This window comes from Argentina silus (genome assembly GCF_951799395.1).
Source record: "Argentina silus genome assembly, chromosome: 14".
Lineage (NCBI taxonomy): Eukaryota > Metazoa > Chordata > Actinopteri > Argentiniformes > Argentinidae > Argentina > Argentina silus.
In genome coordinates this window covers 19,958,954-19,970,199 of record NC_139668.1, presented here as the reverse complement: position 1 = coordinate 19,970,199, position 11,246 = coordinate 19,958,954, and the positions used below count along the sequence as shown (strand labels likewise).

Sequence of the window (11,246 nt, the reverse complement as noted above, 5' to 3'; positions counted from 1 at the left end):
TGAAGAATCTAAAATATAAAACATATTCTGGTTTGTTTAACACTTTTTTGTTTACTACATAATTCCATATGTGTTCCTTCATAGTTTGGATGTCTGAAATATTAATCTACAATGTAGAAAATAATTTTAAAAACCTCGATTCTGCCCTGTAATGTCTCCCCCTGCTGACGAAATCCTGCACGACACACTCATGTAAGCGTTCCGTTCGACCGTTCCACACAACCGCCGTCCTCCAACGGACTTATTTTCACGTAACACCAACATACCTCAACGATGTGACCGGGCTTCTGCCGAATCAACTACATTAGGTTCCCAATGTCCTTAAATGTTATTGTTTCGCTGCGTTAAGTCATGCAGAAGGAAAAACTAATCCCAAATGACGTAACCGTGACTCCGTCCAGGGATGAATGCGTTTATACGAGCTGTTACTGGTAATGAGCGTCCTGTCAGCATGCACGCCCGACTACACCCCATGGAGCCAGTTGTCTTACCTGTTAGAATAACCTGTTAGCTCACCTGTGACCCTTCTCACCTGTGTCCCTTTTTCACCTGTGACCCTTTTCACCACTGTCCCTTTTTCACCTGTGACCCTTCTCACCTGTGTCCCTTTTTCACCTGTGACCCTTTTCACCACTGTCCCTTTTTCACCTGTGACCCTTCTGGCCTGTGACCCTTTTGACTTTTTCAGTGAGGAGAATGTTTGGAAGCTGTGTGAACACGTCAGGACGGAGAGGCAGAGCCGCGTCGAGCAGGTGTACGCGGTCTTTATTTCCAATGAGAGGAAAATGGTGAGTTGCCTAATTGCCTTTGCGTCTAGATTTAGAGCATCTAGAATTGCCTTGCAGAGATGAATTGAAATATTCGAATGAATTGTTCTGTACAGTTCAGTTCATACAAATCTAACAGTCATGTGTGATTCCACCAATAGGTACATTTTAAAGCCCAAAATTACTTTTTCACTGATTGTGAAGTGGTGTGGATTTTTGATCTGTGTGTGTGTGTGTGTGTGTCCCTTCTTGTCAGATTCCTCTGTGGAAACAGAAGTCCAGTCGAGGAGGTGAGCCGGTGGTCTGGGTAGGTAGGAGGCACTCTCCTCCTCTTCCATCTGTTCATCACTCTATCCTCCTCCATCTGTCCTCCTCCATCAGTCTATCCTCCTCCATCTGTCCTGCCTGCCTGCCTGCCTGCCTGCCTGCCTGTCTGTCTGTCTGTCTGTCTCTCTCTCTGCCTGCCTGTCTGTCTGTCTGTCTGGGTAGGTAGTAGGCACCACTTTCCCCTTTCATCTTCTTCTGTCTGTTTAGGTCGTAGGTCCTTCACACAATTAGAATATATATGATCATGATTATACCGTATATATCATGTGGTCCTCTGTGGCTCAGTTGGTAGAGCATGGCGCTAACAACACTTAGGTTGTGGGTTTGATTCCTGCTGGGACCATATGTACTGAAATGTATGTACTCACTGCAATGTAAGTCGCTTTGGATAAAAGCGTCAGCTAAATGGCATATATTATTATTATATTATGATTATATATATTATATTATATATTATTATATTGTATTATTATATAATATCTTTGTGCCGTATTTGTACATGACTGTCCGTATGTGGTAATAATGTTGTTGTTTGTGTGTGGGACGTGATCCAGGACTACCATGTGATCCTGGTCCACGAGAGCCAGCAGGGCCAGAGCTTCATCTACGACCTGGACACCGTCCTGCCCTTCCCCTGTCCCCTCCCCCGCTACGCAGCAGAAGCCTTCCAGTCAGACCAGGCTCTCAAACCAGCCTTCTGGAGGTCAGACTAGCCACAGGACTGGTCCTTTTGATCGACATCAGGGGGAGGCTGGTGGAGGTAGAAATCGGAGGATGGGGCTCATTGTCATGCATGGAATTGAATAGGGGATGGTAAAGAGGACACGTGTTTGATACCGTTCCTCGTTCCGTTTCATGCGTGACAATGAACCCGTCCTCCGATTTCTACCTCCACCAGCCTCTCTCTGATCTACATGTAACAAAAATGCTAATGACCACCCCAGGCCATGGTGCTAGACCACTAGACCACCCCAGGCCACGTGTGACACGGTCTCTGTTGAACCTCAGTGTAACGAGTGTCCATCTTGTTGCAGGAAGTTGCGGGTGATCCCGGCAGAGACGTACCTGAGGAGCTTCGCCTCTGACAGGTCCCACATGCGAGAGGCAGACGGCTGCTGGAAGATGCCTCCTCCTTCATATCCCTGCATCCAAACCACAGGTACCACACACCTGAGGACTGGTTGTCAATCAATCAAATGTATTTGTGTAGCGCTTTTTTACAAAGACAATTGTCTCTTAAATTCTTTACAAGAATAACAATATAAACAATATGAACCAACACAGAACCATACAGGTAAGAACCATACAGGTAAGCCAAGGAAAAGAACTCCCAAGAAGTCAGAAAAGCATAGGGCACCGTGGCGAGGAAAAACTCCTCTGCCTGTCCTCCGATTTCTACCTCCACCAGCCTCTCCTGCTGTACTGGATATGTCTAACAGAAAACCATTGTTCTTCTTCTCTCCAGACTGTGAGATGAACCTGGATGACTTCATCAGCATGGACCCTGCCGCGGGCTGTGGACACGTGTTCAGCCTCTCAGAATTCCTCAGACGCTTTGGAGTACAATCAGAATAACTGATGCGTTTTCGTTAGACTAAAATCGTACAAAACGCTCGCAACAAATCATCATCATATACAGACATTGGATCATACACATTGATTTGATGTAATCAAGATTCGAATGTTGGTGGTCAAACCATTTATAGTTTATTAGCAATAGAAACCGTCTGTGTGTGTGTGTGTGTGTGTGGGGACGGGACGGGACAGGACGGGTGTAGACTAGTATCTACAGTTTCTAAACGTAATTTAACTTCAAGCGATGAATGTAATTGTTGTTTACGGTGTGAAATGTTGGCGTAAAAAAAAGAAAAAAAAGAAACAAGCACAAGAGAAACACAGTCGATGTCCAGTGAGAAAGCGGGACATGGGAGGATCTTTTTTTTTTAACGTTATGGCATTTATTGAAAGAAAAGAAAAACCCGTGGGGGACAGAGCTGTAAGGGAATACAAACAATAAAAATGCTGTTAATGTTGAGGAAAATACAGTGCAGTTTGTGTTTCAAGTTATTTCTGCAAAAACCAAACGAGGAACATTCAGAAGACTCTATTAAACGGGACACGGGGGGGGGGGGGCTTCAAGCGATGGCTGCCAGATAGTCTTTGACCTCCGCGGGCGTGAGTCTCCTGAAGCCAGCCTCGTTGCAGATTCCCACTTCGATGTTGTCCTCCGTCATTTGGCCCTCAAAGCTCTCCTGGGAATCACAGACACACACACACACACAGGGCGTTCAGGACTCTCCTAGGGCTGCATTAACTGGACACAGATTAACTAAGATTAACTGGACTGTTGATGAGCCTTTTCTCAACTCCTCGCGTCCTTCCTCCCGTCCTCCACTCGCTTCGCCCGCAAAAAGCTGAATTCGTCTCGCGGTACGAGACTCTCGTCGGTCAGAATCGTCTGCCCGGCAACAGTCAGAGGTAGGGACAGGAACACACTCTACGGCCTAACTCACCTTCAGTGTCAGGATGGCCGTGTGGATGGCGTCTTCCAGCTCCAGGTCCTCGTTGTACCTAAAGTGAAGAAAAGCAGGTTAGTTTCAGATCAGGGGAGGCTGGCGGAGGTGGAGATCAGGGGAGGCTGGCGGAGGTGGAGATCTGAGGACGGCCGGGCTCATTGTGACGCACGGAATGGAATGAGGAATTGTTATCACACGGTTGTAGTAGTACCAAAAAGGAATACATTATTAGACCAAATATTCTCCCCCGTCTCCTCTCCTCCGTCCACCCCGGAGGCTAAGACACTGGGGACACAGCAGTCCTCTGGAGGGTGCAGACATGTGACACTCAGCACGGGTCATGTGATACACGGTTGATACTATTCCTCATTCCATTCGTTACAATAAGCCCCAACCGTCCTCCGATCTCTACCCTCGCCAGCCTCCCCTGCGTGAGAGTGTGTGAGTAGATTGTGTTGTATTAGAGTCCCCGATATGAACGCTACCTTTTCTCAAGGAATGTCTTTCCGTTGACGTAGTTCTTCCCCATGGCTGTTGCTTTCCATGCGAAGTACGCTCCCTGGGATAAGATCAAAACATGGATATCATCATCATCTCAATCAACAAATGGAAAAACTGATTAAAAAAGGGGAGGTTTCCCGGACCGAGATTAAACCTACTCCTGGGACATCACATCTCCATTCAAAATGCATTTTAGTCCAGTTGTAAACTTAATCTGGGTCCAAAGGTCAGTCAGTGATCCTCAATCCTGGGCCTGAAGAGTCGCACTGGGTCCAGGTTTCCGTCCCAGCCTAGTGCCGTCAGACCTGATTGAACTAATCAACTGATCTTCAGGAGCTTGATTAGCTGAATCAGGTGTGTCAGGGCTGAGCTGGAGCAAAAGCCTGCAGCTCTCCAGGACCAGGGGTGAGGATCACTGCGGTAGGAGGCTGGTGGAGGACGCAGAAATCGGAGGACGGGCTCATTGTAATGCATGGAATGGAACCAGGAACGATTCCATTGGAACCGTTCCTCATTCCATGCATTACAATGAGCTCGTCCTCCGATTTCTGCCTCCTCCACCAGCCTCCCCTGCTCTGCCTCCACCAGCCTCCCCTAGTCTGCCTCCACCAGCCTCCCCTAGTCTGCCTCCCCTGATAACAAGCTGCTTACAGATGGATCAGACTGGAACAGGTACGGTCTGTCCTCATCCCAGCCTGCGATCAGCAGGGACACTCCGAAGGGACGCACACCGCTGAAACACACATCACATTGTTACAAACACCACAGCAACAGTCTAGCAATCCAACTGGATTTGGACAGTAGAGAGAGATGTTGATTTCTAACATGTTAGTCAGACGATGTCATGTTAGGGTGCACTGGAATCCAGTCTACTGGACAGGACGCTGCTGACTGTTAGCAGTGGGAAGCCCATGACCCATGAGTTATGACCATGACCAGAGTTACCCAGACTGTGTATTGTTGACTGTATGAAAGCCAGAGTTACCCAGGATGAGGGCTCCAATTTGCATGTTCATGAGTGTATACAGTACCAGTCAAAGGTTTGGACACACCTTCTCATTCAATGGTTTTTCTTTATTTTTATTATTTTCTTCATTGTAGATTAATATTGAAGACATCAAAACTCTGAAGGAACACATATGGAATTATGTAGTAAACAAAAAAGTGTTAAACAAACCAGAATATGTTTTATATTTTAGATTCTTCAAAGTAGCCTCCTTTTGCTTTGATGACAGCCTCCAAACTTTTGACTGGTACTGTATTTACCCAGACTGTGTTGTTGTTGCTGTTGTTGTTGTTGTTGTTGTTGACGACTGTGTATTTACCCAGACTGTGTATACTCCTGCATGACGGAGGCCACCCTCTGGACCAGCTGGGCTGTGGGGATTGGCTCCTGGTACACCAGGAAGTACTGTTGGGCCAACTTCCTGGCTCTCCGCAGTAGCACCCTGTCAGAACAACACACACAGCTCTAAGAACAGCGCCACCTAGAGGGTCGGACAGGACCTGGAGAGAGGGAGGGGGGGAGCTGCAGTGGGTCCAGGTTTTCGTCCCAACCTAGTGTCACACCTGAGTGAACTAATCAACTGATCTTCAAACACCTGGATAAGCTGAATCAGGTGTGTCAGTCCTGAGCTGGAGCAAAAAGCCTGCAGCACTGCAGGACCAGGAGTCACTGGACTAGCATGTCAGCCTGGTCCAATACATCTAGGCATACACATACACTACACAAAGAGTTGTCAGTGGTCAGTATTATAGCAGACATGATGTTTATAGGTTAAATGTACATTTCCTGCAGGGAGTTCTCATCCATCCATCCATCCAATAGTTCATCCATCCCCATTGCCCTCCCTCTCCTTGGCTGTTTACCTGTAGTCTGGCCCCATGCCACTGTAGACCATCCCAATGTGCTTGGTGATTGGCTCCACCTTGTGGACGCTCTGCTCGTCATACAGGATGGACTTCTGCTTCTTCTCTGTCGCCAGGACAACGCCGTTGGAGGCTGGAGAGGGGGTCACAAACATTCAATCATTAGCCTGTCATCAGCTTACAGGGGCAAAAGCTTATTTATTTATTTATATATATACAGTACCAGTCAAAAGTTTGGACACACCTTCTCATTCAATGGTTTTTCTTTATTTCATTATTTTCTACATTGTAGATTAATATTGAAGACATCAAAACTATGAAGGAACACATATGGAATTATGTAGTAAACAAAAAAGTGTTAAACAAACCAGAATATGTTTTATATTTTAGATTCTTCAAAGTAGCCACGTTTTGCTTTGCACACTCTTGGCAAGTTTGTGTCCAAACTTTTGACTGGTCCTGTATATATAACTTACGTACATTTATTCCTAACGGGATAGTCTCAATAAACATGATACTAAACATACTACTACACTGTAACTACAGGATAACATGAAGATCCAGGAGCGCCTAGAAAACATCGAGTCCCATCCGTTCCCGTCGTGTTCTTCACTGACACTGCGTTCACACAGCTACGGTGTCCAAGGTATCTGACAATTCATCTGAATAACAGGTCGGGAACTGATGGGGCTCCATGACATCCATCTCACCTTTGATGCCAACCGAAGGGGCACCAGCCGCCACCGCTGCCAGGGCGTACTCGATCTGCACCAGCTTGCCCGACGGGCTGTCCGGACCCGGGGAGAGAGGGACAGAGATGTCATGTTAGCTAGCTAGCTATCTGATAATAAACGTTCAGTTACAACTAAGCATTCACTTATCGTGCAAAACAGGGATCTATGTCGTCCCATCATTTCCTATCAGTTGGATCTCTCCCTACTTGACAGAGTTCATCTAAATCTGCTCGCTGGCAGGTCGGCTGCCTTGTAAGCGGTAGCAGGCAGCTAAGCTAGGCTAGCACCGGCGTGACACGGCATCTCCTGCTACGCTTATTCACCCATCGCATAGAACAGCGATACAAAAAACAGAGAGCTTACAAAGAACATTGTACTACAGCAGCAAACTGGCAATGAAATGTGTTTCATTCCTCAAAGTTTCACCCGCTGATTTTCTACTTTACCTAAATGTTGTAAGAGAGAAACTGTATCCTCGTTCCGCCATTGTTGATCGTTCCGGGGAAGCTTTAGTGCGACGGACAACGACAGCGGAACCAAAGAACACACGAAACAACGGATTCTTCTTCTTCTGTGGAGTTGAACGGCTGTTGGCAACCAACGTCAGTGCTGCGCTGCCGCCACCTAGGGGAGGGTTAGGGTTAGGGTTAGGGTTAGGGTTAGGGTTAGGGTTAGGGTTAGGGTTAGTGGAGTGTGCAGCAGAGACGGAGACCTTCACTGACTCCCCCTGCTGCCTCTCGTCTCTCCCATCATAAATGATAACCGGGCTACATAATAAAACAAGATAGAAGGTCACAAATGAACTTTTCCAACACTTATCAAAGACATAATAATAACACGCATATGTGCTTTTATTAAATCAGTTTTATTCAAGCAAGCAAAGGTCAAGGTACATTTCACAGCGCTGGTCTGTCCGTGTTGCAGGTCTGCTCCTCTCCGTAGACGCGACGTCCCGAGAGTTAAAAGGAATAAAAGGCCAGTAAGGAATGGCTACGATTGTGTTAATTATTAAAGGAAATGTTTCACAATAAATGTTCATTTTTCGATCAATGAACCCGATTTGATAGAGATCTCAATGAAAATGAGTGCACAGTGGTGGATTTTGAACTTCAGACAGGTTATATTTACAAGTGTAATCAGTTGTGAGTTTTGTGTACGACAACATGCATAATTAAAGAGTGATCTATACAAACGTCATCACCAACATCGGCCAAGCCTACAGCCCAATCACAGGTACTGCTGACACACACCAGTACACAGATATACATGATGAAATGAATGTGAAAAAAATCCATCCCAAGGTTCCTGTTGGAACGTTACAATGACCATGATGGAGGAAGTGTTACACGAGGACATTAGTCCCTGTCCCCTAGTCCCTGTCCCCTAGCACCTAGTCCCTGTCCCCTAGTCCCTGTCCTCTAGCACCTAGTCCCTGTCCCCTAGCACCTAGTCCCTGTCCCCTAGTCCCTGTCCCCTAGCACCTAGTCCCTGTCCCCTAGCCTCTGTCCCCTGTCCCCTAGCACCTAGTCCCTGTCCCCTAGCACCTAGTCCCTGTCCCCTAGCACCTAGTCCCTGTCCCCTAGCCTCTGTCCCCTGTCCCCTAGCACCTAGTCCCTGTCCCCTAGCACATAGTCCCTATCCCCTAGCACCTAGTCCCTGTCCCCTAGCACCTAGTCCCTGTCCCCTAGCACCTAGTCCCTGTCCTCTAGCACCTAGTCCCTGTCCCCTAGCACCTAGTCCCTGTCCCCTAGCACATAGTCCCTGTCCCCTAGCACCTAGTCCCTGTCCCCTAGCACCTAGTCCCTGTCCCCTAGCACCTAGTCCCTGTCCCCTACCCCCTGTCTCATGTAGCTTGAGCGCCCCTTAGTGTTGGATTCCTATACAGAACGTTTCAGTTGTTCAGCAGTTACAATTACATTTGGCTGATGACTCACCTGAGATTTTACTGCTGTATGAAGTTGTACATGTTGTGTTACTATGTTTCATCAAGATAGAAGTGTTTCTATGTCTTTAGAATCCCATCTAGACTCTCCTTCTTCCATCAATGAAAGTGGTAGAGTAAGATCATTCAATAATAATTATTATAAATAAACATAATTCTGTTTAGAGGAATTGCCATGGGTAAATACTAACTGGTATTGGGATGCTTCAAAACAGTTCATGTACTGTTTGTTGTTTCTTAGTTATTTTTATTTTTTATTTTTATTTTTTATTTCACCATCGCACGGTGTCTCAGAACTGCTTCTGCATCAGGCTGTGGTCGCCATGGAAACAATCTTCATTCACTTTCAATCAACTTCCATCGTATGCATCCCATAATTTAACTCAGACAAACCAGAAGTAATAGACAAATATCAACAACAGTTGGATATGAGCATAGAGGAGAGGAGGAAGAGGGGGGGGAGGAGGATGAGGAGAGGAGAGGAGAGGAGAGGAGGGGGGGAGAGGAGAGGAGGGGGAGGAGGGGGGGAGAGGAGAGGAGGGAAGAGGAGAGGAGAGGAAGAGGAGGGGGAGGAGGAAGAAGAGGAGGAGAGGAGAGGAGGAGGAGGGAGGGAGGAGGAAGAGGGGAAGGAGAGGAGAAGAGAGGAGAGAAGAGAAGAGAGGAGGGGGAAGAGGAGGAGAGGAGAGGAGGAAGAGGGGGGGAGGAGGAGGAGAGGAGAGTAGAGGAGAGAAGAGGAGAAGGAGGAAAGAAGGAAGATGAGGAGGAGGAGGAAGATGAGGAGGAGGAGGAAGATGAGGAGGAGGGGGTAACATGGCTCCTCTCCTCTCCTCTCCTCTCCTCTCCTCTCCTCTCCTCTCCTCTCCTCTCCTCTCCTCTCCTCTCCTCTCCTCCCCTCCATCCTCCTCTCCTCTCCTCTCCTCTCCTCTCCTCTCCTCTCCTCTCCTCTTCTCTCCTCTCCTCTCCTCTCCTCCTCTTCCTCATCCTCTTCCTCCTCCTCCTCCCCCTCATCTGTGTCTGTGTGTGTGTGTGTGTGTGTGTGTGTGTGTGTGTGTGTGTGTGCGTACAGTACCAGTCAAAGGTTTGGACACACCTTGTCAAGAGTGTGCAAAGCTGTCATCAAAGCAAAAGTTTACTTTGAAGAATCTAAAATATAAAACATATTCTGGTTTGTTTAACACTTTTTTGTTTACTACATAATTCCATATGTGTTCCTTCATAGTTTTGATGTCTTCAATATTAATCTACAATGTAGAAACTAATAAAAAATAAAGAAAAACCATTGAATGAGAAGGTGTGTCCAAACTTTTGACTGGCACTGTATCCTAAAAACCAATAAATGTGTGTGTGTGTGTGTGTGTGTGTGTGTGTGTGTGTGTGTGTGTGTGTGTTTTACGTACAGTATTTGTGATCATTATTTTCCACTCGCCTCCACCTGCCATTGAAATGCTCTGTCGGTGTCAGCGTGACGGTGCGTTTTTGATTGACAGTTGGTCTTCTGAGTCAGTCTATCATTGATATGTGAGTCAGTCCTGAGTTCAATGTAAACCAACTCTTTGACTCTTATGTGGATGCATTATGCAGCATGTCTGTTTGCAGTTGGATGCTTCTGCATGTTGGGTTTGAGTCAATACATCACAACAAGTCAGTGGTGTTTGTTCATACATCACGTTTAATGGAAAGTTTTCAGAGGAACATTAGAACATTAAAAGCTCTTGGAACTCGTAACACTTTTCATCTGGATTCATCAGGACCGCTTCTCTTCACACAGGGAAGAGCAGGAAGCCACTGAAGTTGTTGTGATTATTTCCATCATCATAGAGGCTGTAGCTTGAGAAGAGGCGCATGTAGACCAAGTCCCCCTCCTCCAGCTGTAGAGTCAGCCCACTGGACACATACTGATTCCCTGCATTAGTATGCTGTACTACATACAACATCTGCTGGTCATTCTTAAACAAGAACACAGGAACAAGTGATGAGCTGTTGTCTTCAAAGGCGGTGAATCTGAAGTAGTAGACTCCTCTCACTGGTGCTGTGAAGGCTCCTGTATCAGAGGAAAGCAGAGAGAGATCAACACTGTCTGTGTCTCCTAGAAACTAGAGCAACATTACTGTTAGTAATGTAGAACACAGTCCCTGTAGCTGACCCCACCACTGATCTCATTGAGATCAACACAATGGAAATAATGTGTGACTTTATTGTGTTCATCCTCCATAATTGTTGATGTAATGTTGTTTCCATCAGGGTCACATTTGTATGTCATTTTTGGATTCACACATGTGAATATTCACTCATTCATTCATTCATTCATTCATTCATCTATTCATTCACTCATTTTTCTACGTGTATATTGGTTGGTGTCAGCAGTACCAGTGATTGGGCTGTAGGCTTGGCCGATGTTGGTGATGACGTTTTTGTAGACCACAAAAATTCAAATTTTATTTTTTTTATTTTTTTTACCTCTGAGTCTACCTTTAAACAGCCCCACGTCTGAGGAGCAGCTGTCACGCTCCCATGGACTTAAACAATCCCAAGTTTGAAGGATTCAGCATGAAATAATCTGTCAGTGTTCTGACACGTCACTCTTAGTCGT

At 46.3% G+C, this 11,246-nt stretch overlaps 2 protein-coding genes across 2 annotated transcripts; one reads left to right on the top strand and one right to left on the bottom strand.

Moving 5' to 3' along the window:
* The first annotated feature begins 263 nt into the window (after nt 1–263).
* ntaq1 (N-terminal glutamine amidase 1) lies at nt 264–3,137 on the top strand. The gene is made up of 6 exons (XM_083684653.1): nt 264–431; nt 689–788; nt 1,024–1,074; nt 1,649–1,797; nt 2,129–2,253; nt 2,560–3,137. The coding sequence occupies exons 1-6, from the start codon at nt 352–354 to the stop codon at nt 2,667–2,669; spliced, it is 615 nt and encodes a 204-aa protein (XP_083540779.1). The 5' UTR covers nt 264–351; the 3' UTR covers nt 2,670–3,137.
* On the bottom strand, nt 2,935–7,235 carry LOC310815042 (proteasome subunit alpha type-2). The gene is made up of 8 exons (XM_083684652.1): nt 7,161–7,235; nt 6,691–6,767; nt 5,981–6,113; nt 5,437–5,559; nt 4,763–4,844; nt 4,096–4,169; nt 3,608–3,665; nt 2,935–3,346 (listed from the first exon to the last, which is right to left on the bottom strand). The coding sequence occupies exons 1-8, from the start codon at nt 7,199–7,201 to the stop codon at nt 3,230–3,232; spliced, it is 705 nt and encodes a 234-aa protein (XP_083540778.1). The 5' UTR covers nt 7,202–7,235; the 3' UTR covers nt 2,935–3,229.
* Between the last annotated feature and the right edge of the window lie 4,011 nt (nt 7,236–11,246).

Bases quoted from the DNA above. Each gene is read 5' to 3' on its own strand.
- ntaq1 (XM_083684653.1), top strand. From the start codon at position 352: ATGCAGAAGGAAAAACTAATCCCAAATGACGTAACCGTGACTCCGTCC. The intron at 432-688 runs GTAATGAGCGTC...TGACTTTTTCAG, and splicing joins GTTTATACGAGCTGTTACTG to TGAGGAGAATGTTTGGAAGC. The intron at 2,254-2,559 runs GTACCACACACC...TCTTCTCTCCAG, and splicing joins TCCCTGCATCCAAACCACAG to ACTGTGAGATGAACCTGGAT.
- LOC310815042 (XM_083684652.1), bottom strand. From the start codon at position 7,201: ATGGCGGAACGAGGATACAGTTTCTCTCTTACAACATTTAG. The intron at 6,114-6,690 runs GTGAGATGGATG...CCCCCTCTCCAG, and splicing joins CCCTTCGGTTGGCATCAAAG to CCTCCAACGGCGTTGTCCTG. The intron at 4,845-5,436 runs GTAAATACACAG...TGTGTGTTTCAG, and splicing joins CAGGAGTATACACAGTCTGG to CGGTGTGCGTCCCTTCGGAG.